The 18,657-nt window shown below is 42.1% G+C and overlaps 2 protein-coding genes across 2 annotated transcripts; both read left to right on the forward strand.

The window, feature by feature from the left end:
• Positions 1-977: 977 nt before the first annotated feature.
• LOC128739487 (zinc finger protein 845-like) lies at positions 978-4,544 on the forward strand. Its single transcript, XM_053834980.1, has 4 exons — positions 978-1,080; positions 1,140-2,125; positions 2,533-2,641; positions 3,540-4,544. Exons 2-4 carry the CDS (start codon positions 1,149-1,151, stop codon positions 4,542-4,544), a joined length of 2,091 nt encoding a protein of 696 aa, XP_053690955.1. The 5' UTR covers positions 978-1,080; positions 1,140-1,148.
• Positions 4,545-7,644: 3,100 nt separating this feature from the next.
• Positions 7,645-10,143, forward strand: LOC128742291 (CDP-diacylglycerol--inositol 3-phosphatidyltransferase). The gene is made up of 5 exons (XM_053838617.1): positions 7,645-7,832; positions 8,003-8,137; positions 8,396-8,549; positions 8,606-8,769; positions 8,826-10,143. The coding sequence occupies exons 1-5, from the start codon at positions 7,781-7,783 to the stop codon at positions 8,996-8,998; spliced, it is 678 nt and encodes a 225-aa protein (XP_053694592.1). The 5' UTR covers positions 7,645-7,780; the 3' UTR covers positions 8,999-10,143.
• The last annotated feature ends 8,514 nt before the right edge of the window (positions 10,144-18,657 follow it).

An 18,657-nucleotide genomic window follows, 5' to 3' on the forward strand; every position in this document is an offset into this window, starting at 1 on the left:
ATTATATTTAGAACTGTAAATAGACATTTGTTTTCTGCTGAGTTGCTTTTTAAGCTAGAGATAAAGATCAATTTAGCTTTTTATGAGCCACAATGGCGGTTGGCACCATCCGTTTTGGTGATATTTGAACAGCAAAGACATTTCTGTTTTCATCCAACATGTTTTCCGTTCGTTATCACGGCAAAACTAAAGGAACGCGTGGATATAAAATGACTCAGTTTGTTAAGTTATTAATAGTTTATAACTTTGAAAAAAAGTTACTGTTATTATCTTTTGTAAAACGTTTGTTCACGAAAATTTATCATTGTGAATGAAGTGAAAACAGTTTTACGAAGATAATTATTATTTTATCATAAATAATGCTTTTGAAATTTGAACCACAGACGAACTGACGTGACACATAGAAGAAAATCCTTTAAAAACCATCATCTCACACAATCTTCTCCATCTTCTCTGTTTCGCGCGTTTCGCGGTAGCACGGAGTAGAGATGGTCGGGTAGCGGAAAATTTACCCGAAACCCGCACCCGTACCCGTACCCGCCGGGTACGGGTCGGGTTCGGGTATTGAAAAAAAATATTTTGCGGGTTCGGGTCGGGTACGGGTTTGGTTTTGAAACCGGGTACGGGTCGGGTCGGGTCTATTGACCTCGTTTAACACTAAAGATTGTCGGGTATCCGGACCCGTACCCGTGCCCGACGGGTTGCGGTCGGGTTCGGGTATCAAAAAAAATAAACTTGCGGGTTCGGGTCGGGCACGGGTTTTTATTTTTTTTTCTAATCGGGTACGGGTCGGGTTCGGGTATTCAAATTTTCATACCCGACCATCTCTAGCACGGAGCCAAAGAGCCAACAGAGTATTAAATATAAATTTTATAGCACATCTGGCAACTTTGCGTCTCATCAACCGCTTCAAACGAAATAAACGGTGTAGTCTGGGTGGCCAAAAACGGTGTAGCCGTGCAACCCAAACAAAAGGGACAAAAGGTTTAACGAATAATCATAACTGCAAGGCATTTTTTATTGAGTACGCTTTTGTATATTTGGTGATCTAAACTAAAAGTAATTTATTCAAACACATAAGTGAATAGTTTCTTATATTTTTTGTTATTTACCTATTAAAGCAATAACATTAATTTCAGTTTCTCGACATGAACGACCAGCCGACTGAATGTGGTGCGGAATTTGGTCCTGTTGAATGTACCCCAATCCGCAAGAAATCCTATTGTTGCAATGTCTGCGGTAAGGGCTTCATGAGTAACAGTCACCTTACGCTCCACTTTCGAACCCATACGGGAGAGAGACCCTTCAAATGTGAACACTGTGGTAAGGATTTTAGCAACAACGGTAATCTCAAAATACATTTACGGATACACACCGGCGAACGGCCACACGTTTGCGAGCAGTGCGGCAGTGGCTTTATGCTAAAGTACCAATTAACTTACCATAGGAAACTGCACATTGACGAAAAACCGTTCAAATGCGATCATTGTGAAAAAACATTCTCACATATTGGTAGCCTTAGTCTGCACAAACGTAGCCACTCGAACGGAAAGGAATACGAATGTGACTTCTGCGGTAAGCTTTTCACTACCAATGCGAGTCTGACTCAGCACGTTCGCACTCACACCGGCGAAAGGCCATTTAAGTGCGACTTATGTGATAAATCATTCACCGGAAGTAGCGATCTGAAGAAGCATCGACAGATCCATACCGGTGAAAAATCGTTCAAATGTAGTGAATGCGGAAAGCAATTCATTTCTAGTAGCGCTTTAACAAAACACATTCGAACCCATACGGGAGAACGGCCGTATGGATGTGAATTCTGTGGTAAGTCGTTTTCAGGTAAAGGCAGTCTGATCCATCATAAACGCATTCACACCGGAGTTAAACCCTACCAGTGTGACATCTGCAGTAGGCAGTTCGCTGCCAACAGTACAATGAAAACCCATCGACGCATTCATACGGGCGAAAGACGGCACAGTTGTGGTGTCTGTGGGAAAGACTACATCACCAACAGTAGTCTTACCCAGCACATGATGCTTCACACTCGGCAGAGCCGACTTCAGTGTGATATTTGTGGTAAAACCTACAATCGTTCTCCCCATCTCGTTAGGCATAAGAAAACGCATGAAAAGAATACTTGAAAGTAGAAGAAACATTAGTATTACAGTTATGCCGAATTCCCAAATAACCGTCCTAAAACGAAAGGACTGTAACTAGTTAAAATGGAATTGAACGTACATTGCCATGATAATGGGACAAACTTGTGCAACAGTTCATGAACACTCTGTGTACCAGCGGGAGTACACCGTAAGTACAAAGAATAGAACAACACTTCTTTTACCAATATTTATTGTAGACAATAATGAGCTCTAATCTAAAGTCGGATAAATAACTTATATAATATTATTCCGGAATAACCATTGTATATGAATATTAAACGAAATGTAAGACAAATTTTCGTTAATAAAATTCACAAGTCTTCAAAAATGTCGATCCTGGTTGTAACTCTGTATGTTCCATGTTCTGCAGTGCAGATTTTTCTTCTCTATATTTAAGCCATCGTTTCGACAGCTCGATGATAGGTCTGAGTGGCATATTAACAAGCTCGGAGCTTGATAAAATCACCAGATTTATAAATGTTTAAGAGGTGAAAAAAGATATTTACTTCTAAACTTAAGTCATAGCTCAGCCACAGATTGAATATAATCAACCATAGCGTTTGATCGGTTTGATCAGCCTGAAATTGTTACTAGGGAATGGTTTTCAATTCGGAATTTTCCGGATTAGCGAGATCCGGACTATCGAGTAGTCGCATTATCGGGTGTCGGATTAGCGGATGGAACCTTCCCCAGCGCTGTTATCGGGTTGCTAAATCTGTGCACGCGGTGCTTCCCGAATAACCGGTTACTAAATATTAATTTTAGCGGCGACCGGTACGGTACGGAGTAATGACAGAAAGCTGCTAAATTGGGTTTAGTAGCGCGACGTTATGGATGCTCTAATAGCGTCAAAGGCGTCAAATGAAATAAACGGTGTAGTTTGGGTGACCAAAAACGGTGTAACCGTGCAACCTGAACACAGGGATACCAGATTTGCAGATTTGTCTGCAAATTGCAGATTTTTGGAGCGGTCTTGCAGATCATTATAAATTTGCAGATATTTGCAGTTTTTATGACTTTTATTGTTTTGTTGCAGATTTTTGTTCGAAGCTCTTTAAACTTTCACAGACTTCCTAAAAAAGTGTGCAGATTTTCGCAGATTATTTTCAAACCAGAAAATTCGAGTAGCCGGAAAACTGCTCGATTTTTCCGGTTTTCGAGCAGTTGCAGACATTTTTTTAGAAAATATGGCATCTCTGCCTGAACATAATGCAAGTGCAAGCACAAGGGATTGAGGGATTATTTATTTATAGTACACACTTTTGTATATTTCCTGATCCAAAATAAAAGTAATTTATTCAAATACATAAGTAAATAGATAACATTTCTTATATTTTTTTTAGTATTTATGTATTCAAGCAATTACACTAATTCCAGTTTCTCGATATGAACGACCAGCCGACTGAAGATGGCATAAAACTTGGTCCTGTTGAAAGTTCCCCAACCGGCAGGAGATCCTATTGTTGCAATATCTGCGGCAAGAGCCTCACTAGTAACAGTCACCTTACGCACCACATTCGGATCCATACGGGAGAGAGGCCCTTCAAATGTGAACACTGTGGTAAGGATTTTAGTAAAAACAGTGATCTCAAAATACATGTACGGATACACACCGGCGAACGGCCACACGTTTGCGAGCAGTGTGGAAGTAGCTTTATACGAAAGTACCAATTAACAAACCATAGGAAACTGCACATTGACGAAAAACCGTTTAAATGTGATCATTGTGAAAAAGTATTCTCACATGTTGGTAGTCTTATTCTGCACAAGCGTAGCCACTCGAACGGAAAGGAATACGAATGTGACTTCTGCGGTAAGCTTTTCACTACCAATGGGAGTCTGACTCAGCACGTTCGCATTCACACCGGTGAAAGGCCGTTTGAATGCGACTTATGTGATAAATCATTCAGCGGAAGTAGCGCCCTAAAGAAGCATCGACAGATCCATACCGGAGAAAAATCGTTCGAATGTAATGAATGCGGAAAGCAATTTATTTCTAGTAGCACTTTAACAAAACACATTCGAACCCATACGGGAGAACGGCCGTATGGATGTGAATTCTGTGGTAAGTCGTTTTCAGATAGCAGCAGTCTGGTCCATCACAAACGCATCCACACCGGAGTTAAACCCTACCAGTGTGACATCTGCAGTAAGCAGTTCATTGCCAGCAGTACGATGAAAAACCATCGACGGATTCATACAGGCGAAAGACGACACCGTTGTGGTGTCTGTGGGAAAGAATACATCACCAGCAGTAATCTTACCCAGCACATGCTGCTTCACACTCGGCAGAGCCCACCTCAGTGCGATGTTTGTGGTAAAACTTACAACCGTACTCACCATCTTGCTAGGCATAAGAAAACGCATGAAAAGAATACTTGAAAGTTGACGAAAAATTAGTATTAAAGTTATGCCGAATTCCCAAATAACCGTCCTAAAACGAAAGGACTGTGTAACTAGTAAAAGGAATTGAACGTAGGGTATGTTGCTACATCGTCGTAATTGCCTGTTCCCGTCTTATCCAACACAAATTATTAAAAATATCAGCATTTTTATGACACACAATGCAAAACTAGTTATTCCCTAATATTTTAGTTTGTTGTCTATCATACGCGATCAATCAAAGTGCGCTAAGATCTATTTTAATGCTTTTTATCATTAAAGAAGGCCTACCAGCCAAATTTCCCACGTTTTTTCGTGCGACGAAGAAGACAATGTCGATTAATCGTTTTAATTTCCGTCATTCATAAATGAAAATAACTCACGCAAGGCATTGTTGTTATTCTACAGCCAGAAAAACTTGCCTGACCTGTAGAAATTTTGCAGAATAACATTTGTCATGCCGTCCTACACAATTACATGCACGTTAGCTTCGTAAACATTGTTGTGATTTTTAGTTCTGACGATGAAAAACTTTGATTGACGAATTTTAAAACGGTACGACGAATTTTAGAAATAAAGCAGTTGCGTAATTTCAACAATATGCTTTAATAATCGCTTTACAGTGATTTCAAAGTTCACGGATCGGAAGGTAAGTGTGTTGTGTTAAATCAGCACAAGAACTTTTGGAGTATTCATTAAATCCACCCAGAAAATGATGAAAATTAGAATGGTCTTACTTATTACGACGGGAATTAGAAAAAGACCCTACATTGCCATGATAATAAGACAAACTTGTGCAACAGTTCATGAACACTCTGTGTACCAGCGGGAGTACACCGTAAGTACAAAGAATAGAACAACACTTCTTTTAGAAATATTTATTGTAGACAATAATGAGCTCTAATCTAAGGTCTAATATAACTTTTTCTAATTTTGATCGACTGAGGAGGCATTGTTTGTTGGAAGGTTAGACCACTGCGACCATTATTTTGAAGTATTTTGTGTCGTATCCGAATCGTAGAGTGCGCGTGAGCGCGTCCTTTCGCCTCGAAAATGGTACACAGAATGGATTCTCGCTTTCTCATGAAGTTGCAAGACCTTACGGGAAACGTTGCGTTGGCACGAACAATTTGCGGTAATTCTAGACCTAGTTGCCAAATGTAAAGTCTAACTAAATTTGCATTTAGCAGTCTAACATTTAGAAGTATCGTTAAATTCCTTGGTTGATTTCTTTAATTCGATCACGCATGACTGACCAAGCGTTATAGATCGAATGTCTTTTCTGTATATTTTTTTTTTCTTTAGTTACGTTAGTTTATTTACATCAATCATATTCACTACATTTTGGTAGAAGCGGTATGGGCCAATTCAAATATGACGTCCATCCAATTTCTGCTTTTTAGAGCCCCCTCTCCCCTCTGTCCGATTGTGACGCAAATCTGAAACTCCCCCCCCCCGCCTTTGGACGTCACACAAACTCGAAAAAAATGAAAATGAAAAGTAAAGCACGGTAGAAGTAGAAGGTGGTCAATAAATTTTGCTTAACCTTTTATAAGGCTGTGAACCATTTCGCGAAATTCTTAACTTTTTAGTTAAAATTTGACAGTTCGATGGCTATTTCTCCTCGACTGGTTAAAATCCGTTCAGAATGCGAACCATATCATATTTGACGGATTGATAGTTGTTTTACTCAATGAGAGCATATATAAGGTGAGGATGAAGATGTTTTTATAACAGCGAATTTATTTATTCAGTCCAGATTGGAATTGGATGAATTTTTGGTGTTCACTTGCTCCTATTTCATAGATAAAATTTATCTCATTTAATTTCGGCTTGAATAAACAAATATGTTATAAGTTAAACATCCATACATTGGTGAAAAAAATTCAAGGAAAAATCAGTGAAACACATCGAAGCTCTTTCCTCACCTGTGGCATATCTCATTGGCTCTCAGAACTTGGTTAAAACTAACCATGCTCCCGAGCAGGGTTATTTTCAAAAAACCATCGTACTTTTAACCAACAGTTAAAAATTTCGCGAAATGGTTCACAGCCTAAACGTCAAATGCCTCAACTCTGGTTTGACGTTTTTGTGTGTTTTGTTTTGATTCCCTTTGTAACCTAATTTTATTGCTGGTGTGTTTATTACTTGTAATTCGTACCACTTGTTTGCGGAAACAGGAAATGCCCGACTTTTCCGAAGCAAGAAAATGATGTCAGTTCTGCACAACATATATTTTTGTCATTTTAGCTGTTTTTTGCTTCTGGGTCTTGCGAATAAGTAATCAAAACAAACCCCACAACACTGTCAAACCTGGGACGAAAAAAAAAACGCAACTGACATCTGCGTGCAATGCTTTATAGAAATTCTATGGAGCGGCCATTGTTGTTTGGGGCCCAGCGTCGAGGGCCCATCAGTATGGGGGTACTGTCAAATCATATGTGACAGTGTATTGGTGACACCGAGCTGGTTAATCTGTTCTCTGTGGTTCTATCTTCAAATAAGGAGAAGATCTCATTCCACACCTTTTCGAACCTCATTGGTGCAGATGGTGTGTAATGTCAATTGACAGCTGCATATTTTATGCTGCGACTACGATATATTTTATGCTGCGACTGCGATATATTTTATGCTCGCTCGTTTCTGTTGACATGGTTGACATTCTTAGCAGAATTGCCAGGCATACAGCATGATTTAATAATTTCATGTAATATATTTATAGCCATATCAAATTTTCAGAAAAATAAAGGAATTAGGATAAAAGAAGTAAACGTTGTAAATAGTGATAACATTTCTGGCTTTCGTTTTCAAAAGGTCGCATAATGCATGGTAAAAGGGTTGATTATGCGACCTTCTGAAAACTAAAGCCAGATTTGTATAGAAGGATAATATTTTACTCAGTTTCTTGTTTATACGGAAATGGTCTCACACATTCAAACAATTATTATTTATTATCCAAATTTTGTAATATGCGTAATATAATGAATATAATATGACATATCCGTTTGCAACGCCTGGAAAAATGCCTGGCAGCTCTGATTCGTAGTACTACGACCACTTTACGACGACTCACTCATCGGAAGCGATAGCAAGAGGACGACATTCTGTTCAGTTCAGACGGTGAAAAATCATTAAGTTTCCATTAACTGTTAATTAGAAAGAAGTAGATTTCAACCGGTATCTTTGTCGCGAGCTAATCATCTATTGGTGAACCCGTTGAATTTTCATTACCAACAATGATGCCGAAGGAAGAAGAAAATATCTACGTCTTTGTGCCAAATTTGATCGGTAAGTTTATAGAAAAGTCCTTTCATCGTCCGCTGCTGCTGCTGCACCACCCAAATGATTGGCGTGGGGTGGAGAAATTGATTTTTCCTTTTGCGACTCCGTAATATGCAATGTCGCATATCGAACATGAGCTTGCTGTTGTTAATCGGTTTGATAAATATCTGTTACAGGGTATGCCCGGATCGTGCTGGCGATCGTTTCCTTCTATTATATGCCAAGCAACTATGTGATGGCTGCTTGGTGCTACATCGTTAGTGTCGTGCTAGATGCCCTTGACGGACATGCCGCAAGACACTTTAATCAGTGTAAGTAGAGTGGAGAAAAGCTACAAATAATTTAATTAAAATGCTGCTACGCTAGAATTGGCAACTAATCGGGTTGCATAATGTGTGGATGAGACATGCGATAGCGATTATGGTTTTGTTGGCCTCTTATCGTTCTGCTGACTAATAGTCTTTGTAGATAACCCTTGTAGTGGCAACTGGATTGCCCCCAACAAAAAATATTTGTTTGCTTCTATTGATAGCAGTTTTATTTTGCGTTATTCTTGTTACAATTTGCAGCTACCAAATTTGGGGCTATGTTGGATCAGTTAACCGATCGCTGCGGTACCATGGGTCTTCTCGTCACGCTTAGCTACTTCTATCCGAAGTACATGTTTTGGTTTCAGCTGTCGATGGCGATTGACGTCTCCTGCCACTGGTTCTACTTGCACACGTATTTAATAGCGCCAGCGTTGACGACCAATCGTTGATAATCCTATGCATTTTTAGGACCGTCTTACAAGGAAAGACTTCGCACAAGTTTATCGACATGTCCGGTAATCCAATTATGCGCGTTTACTATACCAATCGGACCGTTTTAGGGCTAATGTGCCTCTTCAATGAGCTGTTCTATGCTGCACTTTATCTGCTACATTTCACACCGGGTCCGTTGGGTGAGTTGGTCGAAATGTTTTTCTTGTCTGAATAATTGATCATTTTGTTGTTTTAGTCCTTGGCATTTCATCGTTCAAACTGCTGGCCATTGTTTCGGCTCCGGTTGCCATCGCCAAGACTGCCATCTCGGTGATCCACGGCTATGTTGCAAGCAGAAACATTGGCGTGATCGACGTGGCCGAACGTGAAGCCCAGCGGCAGCGTGAAGCGGCCAAAAAACCCCAATAAGCGGTGCAAAGTTAGTCAATCGTCCTAAAATTGCTGTTCGCTTTGGGGTTGACTCTTGTCGCGTGTTAGTAAAGCTGCCGTACCTGACCAGTGCCCAAAGTGGCAAACCGGAATACAATAGGATTCATTCGGAGTGATGCAGGAAACGGACAGCTAGCAAGGATTAATAACTTCATTACCCCCCGAAGAGATGTTAGTGAAGATAAGATACTAGTTGTATTGTATATCGTTGTCGATGTAATTGTGTATATCTTCCCTGCATGTAATTTCGTCATACTCTTGCTGATATTTCAGAAGAAAGGAATATCTGAAAAGAGAAAAGGAACTTTGCCGATAACTACAGCAGGAGCTGTAATTAAAATCATGTCTACCAATTTTTCAAACCACAGTCTAATGAACTCTGAATGGACATTAACGGGAACATCAGAACGTTACCGTAAGATACCGATTTAGCCGACTGCTTGGTGCAGGTACCTTAGAGTTTAAGTTTTCAATGTTTTAAATCGCTGAATCGGAACTAGTTGCGGTATTCAACTTACGTAAGCAATGAGCTGAAGAGTGTCAAAACAATTAATTGGAAATGTTGTATAATGTTATAGTTTTTGACTAATCATCGGCAACAGTATTTTACATTAAAAGAGTATACTGTAGTGGAAATTCTAGTAAACTTAGAGCACACGGATTTATCATTCCACACAGAGAAATCTTAATAACAAAATGCTAAATACTATAGTAGCACTCAACCAGAGCATAGTTTAGCATATAAGCAAACAAATAGTCCCTTCTTTTTCAATCGTAACACTAACAAACGCAATGATAACAATCGGATTGGATAGGTGGCTGCATTCGTGCAGTTGGTTTTGGAGCAAATTATAGTGCAATAGTGCATTGCGAAAAGAGATCCTGCCGTGATAGTCTAGTCTTCTCCGAGATGGTAGCTGCCTTTGCCCAGAGTAGATGAAACCACAAAATGAAACAATCTATCCAAGCCACAGGATGAACCGACAACATCATATTGGTAGAGAAATTAAATGTACAATCGACAAACAAAACCAAATTGAAATGATATTATTTTTAAATGCACGTGACCATTTAAAATTCGGTGAGCAATAGGTGTTCCACTAACTTATTTCTGTTTTTAGAAGTGTCTGTTTATAGTGAATAATATTAATTCTATTCTTGTTTACTAATTACATTTTTTATGTTGAAAGAATCCTGAATCGGCTTTTCTCTGTCTGTTTTTGCAGGCCAAATAAAGAGTTGAAACTTTCAAAGAACTGCACGCTTCGGAAGTCAAAGTTCTTCGTATGATTCAGGATCTCCACGGGTACCTTCATGACAGAGAAACGATTACTAAGGTAAGTAGTTGGTTTATACCAGGCCAAACTACGGCCCGCTGGCTGCATGCTGCCATTCAAGATGGTTCATGCGGCTCGCGGACTATGATTTGAAAGATGGTGAATTTATGAGAATTTTTTTTGATGACATAGGGGTTACTCAGTTTAGTCGTAATGCCTCGTGCATGTTGTGGATCTGAATGTTTTCTGGTTTTTAATCTTGTGGTGATACCTAGAAAACGATTTTTTTTGTTGCATATTTTACATTTTGTTATGCACACTGCACGGGAATGGCCAGAAATTATTGCGGACCACGTCATTCATGGGCGAACTGATCTGGCCCGCAGCATGACTATGCCTGGGCACCACTGATTTATACTAATTAAAGTTTTTGTTTTCTGACATAATAGAGGTTTGAAGAGAAAACCAATTGCCTGGCGATACGCTAAATTTGGGGCTAAAATAAAAATAATCGAATTTTTCTTGGAAGAGGAAACAACCAAAAAACGCACTTTAGGGAACAATCTTTTTGAAATTTTGGTATAGCAAAAATAGCAACAAAACAAAAGGGAACTGCATGAATTGAAATTAAACATAGAGGATAAGGTACGTTATTAAATGGAATTAAATTAAAGAACCAGAAGTTTCGCCCAACTAATGCAATTAAGGAGGATGTAGCTGATGAATGCAAAAAATAGAATCTTTGATTCTAAAGCCCTGATCACCCCTAGCTGATTTAGCTGACAGACATACCTCGGATAAGGCTTACGGGGCTAGCATATATTTACAGTCTCAACAAAGTGACGATAAGGTCACAGTCGTTCTGTTTTCTTCTAGGTCCCGAGTCGCGCCACTAAAGCGGCAAACGACTCCCCGCTTGGAATTATGCGGAGCACGGTTAGCAACAGAATTTCATCAAAAGGTTACTGGTTCACTGGCAATAAATTGTGAATCATTTTTTGGACAGATTCTAACACGGTGCTACAATGGCTTGTACAGCCACCGAATACTTGGTTAACATGTGTTGCGCATCGGGTATCTTTTATCCAGCATAATACTCAGAATTGCCATTGGAATCATGTACCCGGAATACTAAATCCATCCGATCAGTTATCCAGAGGCCTGGATCCAGACCAAATAGCAACCGAATCTAGCTGGTGGAATGGGCAAGCGTGGTTAATGGAAAAAAGTGATTGACCGAGCCTGCCAGATCCCACACTTCATGTAGAAGACTCAGAAGCCGAACATAGGAGGACACTTGTTACCGTGGCAACTCCAATAGAACCATTTAACGACTGGATTTTTTCCTTATTTTCAAGTTGTACCAAACTAATACGGGTTACAGCATATTGCGGAAGGTATCTGCATAATTTACGAGCAGCGGATTCGTCTAGACTCAAATCAGTTCCACTAACAACTTAAGAACTACGTAATGCTGAAATCAGTCTTGTTCGATTAGTACAGCAAGAGGTTTTCCCCAAGGAAATGAAACTTCTTACTAATAACGAGTCGGTTCATCGTGGTTCTCGACTTCGTTGGTTCAACCCTATCTTAACATCGGAAGGCATCATTCGCGGGGCGATCAGCTAAATCGGACCTACCAGACGATGCAAAATATCCAGTGGTCATTGATGGTAGTCATCATCAGTTTTCCAAGCTACTAGCAGAATACTCGCACTAGAAATTGTTACACGCTGTTCCTCAGCTTCTTTTAAGCTCTATTCGACTTCGCTTCTGGCTATTAGGAGGGCGAAGATTGTGTAGACTAACCACCCAGCGCTATCTTACTTCCTACCGAATAAAACCAACACTTCAGCAGCAGTTTATGGCTCAACTGTCTACTCTAAGAATTAAGGCAGCTCGTCCGTTTTCAACAACTGGTGTGAACTATTTTGGTCCAGTACCATACGCCAGGGATCAGTGTTCATCTGTTTTTGTACCAAGGCGGTATACTTAGAGCTGGTGTCCGACCTGTCGACAGCTAAACTTATACAGGCTCTTCGTCGCTTCATCGCCCGCAGAGGACCATGTCACGATATTTACTCCGACAACGGGACTAATTTTGTCGGAGCGAGGAATGCATTAGCTGAACTTCTATGATCCCTAAAAACCTATGCTCGCAATGAAGAAATTCCGAAGGTCTGTAGTGACGAAGGTATAAATTGGCATTTTAACCCCCCTACCGCCCCCCACTTTGGTGGATTGTGGGAGGCTGCAGTTCGATCTACTAAGAAACATTTACTTCGAGTCTTAGGCATCTCCCCCGTCTCATACGAAGATTTTACCACTCTCCTCGTACAAATAGAAGATCGCCTCAATTCTAGGTCCCTCACACAGCTTACGGACGACCCCACAGACCTCCGACTGCTCACGCCAGCTCACTTCCTCGTTCCTCCTCCATCGCTCCAAGCACTTCCCGACAAGAACTATAGTGGGATCCCAACCAATTGGCTTTTAAACTGCGCTATGGAATCGAGGAAGCCAGATTAGGTGGAAAAAAATGTTTACTCAGTAGTCATTGATTTTAGACTATTTATGTGTTAGCAACAAAATCTTGATTTAGAATGCCGCTTTTTTGGCATGAGCTATTTTAGGGTGACCCTCAAATTAATCAAAATCCAGAAATTATCTTCAAAACAAAACAAGATAGAGCGATATATACTTCAGCAATTTTATAGGTTGAAGTATTTTGAGTAATATTGCAGAAGACGGAATCGCTCTATCTCGAACCGTTTCCATATTAGGGCGATTTTTCTGAGTCAAGTTAGGGTGACCCTGCTATTTTGCGATTTTTCTCCATAACTTTTTTATTTTGCATTTCTCGCAAAACACTTCTTCAGATGACTTTTGAGGCTCAATAAGACCCAACTTTTGGTGAAAAAGAAACTGACTATCTACTTTACTCTCAATATAGAATAAAAAAAGTATATAAAAGTAAACGAGTTGCGCCATAACTCCGGAATGCCTTGACTGTTCTTCATCAAACTTGGCGTACATGTTTCTTGACATAAGTAAATCAGCAAGGGGGTTGAGAATGTATAAACTTAACCTCATGTTTGTTGACTTGAACTTTATCATGAGGTTAGATATTAAAAACGGTAGATATTCCAATAAACGGAGGGAATGGTATTCAAAGTAATGAAATCATATGTGTTTCATAGTATCATAGAGTGGAATAAGACGTGAAGGGGAAATAGCGGAAAATTCGATGAAGCAAAGTCATTGAAGCAACACTTACAAGGTATTTCGTTTCACCAAATTAAGGGATCCGTGCGTTACAGCAGTTTAGTGTGCCACCATCGCTGGCGGAATTGCGTTTTTTTAAAGACACAAATGGTGTCTCGTCCACGTCTATTGTAGTCCGCTACCGAATGAGAAGTTTAAATAGTTTTCTACCCGCGACGGGGATTTCCGTGATTCGCAGCTCCCCTTTCATCAGAGGCCAGCATTCTTTCGTCTTTCAGCCACTTGTACGTCTGTTTTCGATAAGGTTGAAATTCTCAGGCGAGCGAGTATGAGAAGCATAGCATCCAAAGCTTACTTCACGCAAGCCTACGATAAACAACTGCTGGTACTGTGTGCATACATTCTGCTACCTACACACTCGCGAGTGTTCAGCCTCATAGTAACTTTCTGCACATCCCGCCAGCGAATCCTAGCTGTCAATAGATCGTAAGCACGAGCGGCACACTAGGATGTATGGATACGGATTTTACTTTACTTCTTTTCTTCTTCATTTTACACCCTCGCTTACACACGGGTAAGTGTGCGGGCCATTGCGAGCGATGAGAGGCATCAACAGCTGGGTTGCAATGACGAGCGTAAGCAACCACCGTGACTGATAACTAAATAGCAAAGCAAAGCAAAGCCTAGGTACTACATTCCGTTATCGAAACTTGACCTTCTGTTTTAGCTTTGTTATAGTATATAACAAGAAAGAGGTTTAGAAATTGGTTGTAAAACAGGAAGTTGATCCGAGGCCCGGAGGGCCGAGTCACGTATACCAATCTATAGAGCTCGACGAACTGAGCAGTGTGTGTGTGTGTGTGTGTGTGTGTGTGTGTGTGTGTGTGTGTGTGTGTGTGTGTGTGTGTGTGTGTGTGTGTGTGTGTGTGTGTGTGTGTGTGTTTTTAACGAGTAGGGAAATCTGCTCAGCACCTTAGAAGAAACGGTACTATCAGACACCTGAGAAGACAACTCAGGGAGTGGGGTTGGTATCCCGACCCCCCTAATGGAGCGTGAGGACCCAGACCCTACTCCCTACCCTACTCGAGTCTCCAGCCTAAATCCTCCCTGGCACCACCTTATCGATATTACTTCAGGGAGGGGCTATTGTGCTTAACGCACCCTCTTAGGTAACTACTGGACTATGGTAGTTAGGCTATTTACTCGCCGTTGATCGGCTCTCCAGCAGTTTTGTAGCTCAAGTACAATCTGGGTAGCAGCCGCATTGGCCGCTCCCCAGACGTCCGAGCTAGAACACATCCTTTGGGCTAAGTTATCCGGGGTAGTGTCCTGTCCGCTCACTGCCATCATGTTGCTTCTCGCGCCCGCGAAACGAGGGCATATAAAGAAAGCATGTTCTGCAGTTTTATCAACATCCACGCATTCGGGACACGCGGGGGACTCCGGATGCCCGAACTTGTGCAGATACTCGTCTAAAACAACCAAGTCCTGACAGAATCTGTGTCAGGTGGAAGTTGACTTCGCCGTGGCGCCTGTTGACCTACCCAGATAGCCATGTGCCACACTGCCATGTGCTATCGAGGCCGATCTTGTGGTACTCCGTATGCCTCTAGTTCCACGTTGGTTGAAGCACTCTACATCCTCGCTGATGATGATGCCAATAGGCATCCTACCCGCTAAGACGCAGATTGCGTCATGCGAAACTGTGCGATACGCTCTCGCCACTTTCAAGCACATGAGACGATAGGTGCTTTCCAGCTTAGCTAGATAGCTTGTGGTACCTAACGCCGATGACCACACCGGCCCACCATACCTGAGTATAGCCTGGACCACGTTGGCTAAAATCCTTCGCTTGCTGTCATATACCGCAGAGCTATTAGGCATCATACGAGACAATGCCGAAATAGCTGTGGAAGTCTTCTTGCAGGCATAGTCGACGTGGCTCCCGCACTTGAGCTTGTCGTCGACCATGACTCCCAGGACTTTTAAGGACCGCGTTGACGAAATAGTGCAGTCCGCGACGCTGATATTTGCTTGCTGCACCGACTTGCGGTTGTTCACCACGATAACCTCCGTTTTATGATGCGCTAGCTCCAGTTTCCTGGAGCGCATCCAATCTTCACCATTGCTTATAGAATGGGCAGTCGTCAACTCAACCTCTCTGATAGAATCACCGTAGACTTCCAAGGTGATGTCGTCCTACTGGGAACTTTAGCATCAACACCTCGTCATACATGACGTTCCACAACGCCGGGCCCAGTATGGAATCTTATGGAACCTCTGCAGTGATTGGAACGCACTTCTGACCCTCCTCAGTGTTGTAGCATAGCACATTATTCTGGAAATAATTTTCCCTGTACAGCGACACCGGCACTTGGACGCTCCGAAGCGAGTTGGCTATGGAGTCCCAGCTAGCGCTATTAAAAGCATTTCTCACGTTGAGCGTGACAAATGCGCAATATCGGATACCTGCCCTCTTGCGCTGAATTGCCACCTCGGCTGTCTTAGCCGCCCAGTAAGAATTTGTCGTGCGACGTCGGACAGACGCCAGCAAGAGTTACGCTTGTGTCGGACGACGTCCGTCCGATAATTCTTACCGGGCGAGCCGCGGCTGACAGACAAGATGGCATCCACCGTAGATTTGCCTTTTCGGAAGTCGAATTGGTTCCTTGATAGACCGTTTGTACCCTCAGTGTACTGTACGAGTCTGTTAAGGATAATCCTCTCACCTTGCACCTTGCTGGCAGTATCGAGTAGACAGATCGGCCTATATGACTAGAGGACACCCGGAGGTTTTCCCGGCTTCGGCAACAGGACCAGATTCTGTCGCTTCCATTTGTCCAGAAAGTGGCTAGCTTCCAGGCATCCAGAGCCTCTAGAAAGCCGTTTTAATTTAATTTAATTTAAATATTCGGGATTCCGTCTGGCCCCGGTGGCTTGCTCACTAGGGATTTAGCGATCTCAATGAGTTCCTCGTTCGTAACCGTCACTTCCTCCCCGACCTCCAAACTGCCGTCGCTCACGCTACTTTGGATGTTCGGCATGGAGGCCGACCATCTTATACTATGGCCTGAGATACTGGAACGTCGGTCATGGGACGACTCAGCGGCCTGAGGCCAGGGCCTTGGCTCGTGGCGCGGAAAGAGGCTCTCGATGATCCGCTCCAGCATCTCTGCGATCGCTCTGCGCTCTTAGTCTTTGCCATTACGACTTTATAGGCGTCACCCCCCGGGTTTGCATTGGCACTAGCACATAACCTTTCAAAGCAGGCTCGCTTTCTAGCTTTTATATTGAGCGCTGCGCGTGCAGCAACAACTGCTACTCGATATTCTGCCCTGCCTTCGTCCGAACGAGCTCTTTGCATAATTCTCCTCGCACGAAAGCACGTTCCGCGGAGTTCCGCAATTTCTTCGGTCCACCAGTAAACCGGTGACCTATCATACCTAGATCGGCTTTTCCTAGGCATGGTTGCGTCACACGCTCGCGACAGTACCTCAACCAAATCATCAGTGTTCGGATCGGGCATATCGCGATCACCGCACGTTTTTTGGATCACTTCCACAAATACTTCGGAATCGAAGTATGAAGTCTTGCATCCATCGGTTTGAGTGTTGACTCTACACGCCGCCTGCCGCCTCATTATCTGACCGACACCATAGCGGACCGCCTAATGGTCACTGTGAGTGTAGCCACTGTCTATTCTCCAGTCTCCTATCAGACCAGGACTGCCGAATGTCACGTCGATGATAGACTCCGTACCGTTCCTACTGAAGGTACTTGTGGTGCCGACGTTGGCCTGATCTACGTTGAGATTTGCCAGAGCCTATCGCCGAGGACCTTTCCTGCCAGCACTTTGTAGGCAGAACCCTTCTCAGTGGCATTCTTTTTAAGCTCAAGGATCATGTCGCCCGTACGAGAGCGACGGATACTCCGCACATCCATCTTAGTAAGATTTTTTGAAACATCAAAATTCAAGTTTTATTTAAAAAGTTAGACATTGAAAAAATATTGAAACAGTCAATAAAGTTCGAACAAGTTCATAAAAACCAAAATTCAAACAAATTCATAAAAAAACAAACAATATCAATTATCTGTTGTAAATCCCTTTATGGCCCACTCACAGAACGTATTTCAGCACTGAGCATAAATGTTGGTGTATGCTCAGAAACTCACTAGCGTTCACTTAATTCGCATTGATCCACTCTAAATCGTCTGAACACGTGTCCTCGTCAAGTAGCGTACAAAGAACTTCTTTGCCTCTTCTAGATGACACGCGACATGGTCTTAAGTTGAAATTGGCACAGCTTTGCGTCTAATATACAGATCTGTAATGCCCATCCGCGGTGTCCTTTGACGCAAAATACTGACCCAACTTTGGTCGCATGCGGCAGGTATGATCTTTGGGAACAGAAGAACAATACATCCCAAGAAACATTTTTGTTGTATAGTAGCTTATCAAGCACTTGTTCCATTGGTACAGCTATACATTAGTTGAATAAGCTACTTTTAAACAAAAATGTTTCTGTTTTTTTATTATATCGAAGATGAATAAACAAATCAAATGATATCATAAGGGATTTTGAGGCTGCCTTGCGAGATTGGGATAGGCAATTGCAACGAAATATGTTGGAATACTTAATAGCATAAGCCGATGACATCAGATGGCTCTGGACCAAGTAGGCCAACTGCTGCCCACTCAGGGAGGCAGAGCTAAAGTACTCAGCAGGTTGCTACGTATTTCCTTGCAGCATGAAGGATTTCGACACTCACAACTTAACCCATCAATTTAAAATTTTTTGTAACAAGTAACATGAGTTGCTATTAAAAATATAAATTTTTTCGTGTGTGAAAATTTTACGTAAGAAATGATTAAACCCCCCTCCCCCCAAATAAAATTTTGTAAGATGTCGCGGAACCGCCCCTCTCTCCATTGTGCCTTACTTAATTAGTAGTCGCGAGGACCACGGTGTGATCAGTCATTGACGGGTGGGCATCCGTTTGTGCAGACCTCGATTCAAACGCCTTCTCGGTCTCTTTCTCTGCCACTCTTACACGCGCTTCGACTTTCCTGTGCTCCTTCATCACAGCACGCATGGTGCCTCGAAGCATGAGCAGACTTTGTTCCAGGTCCTTCGC

Source organism: Sabethes cyaneus, chromosome 3 (genome assembly GCF_943734655.1).
Source record: "Sabethes cyaneus chromosome 3, idSabCyanKW18_F2, whole genome shotgun sequence".
In the NCBI taxonomy this organism is placed as follows: Eukaryota; Metazoa; Arthropoda; class Insecta; order Diptera; family Culicidae; genus Sabethes; species Sabethes cyaneus.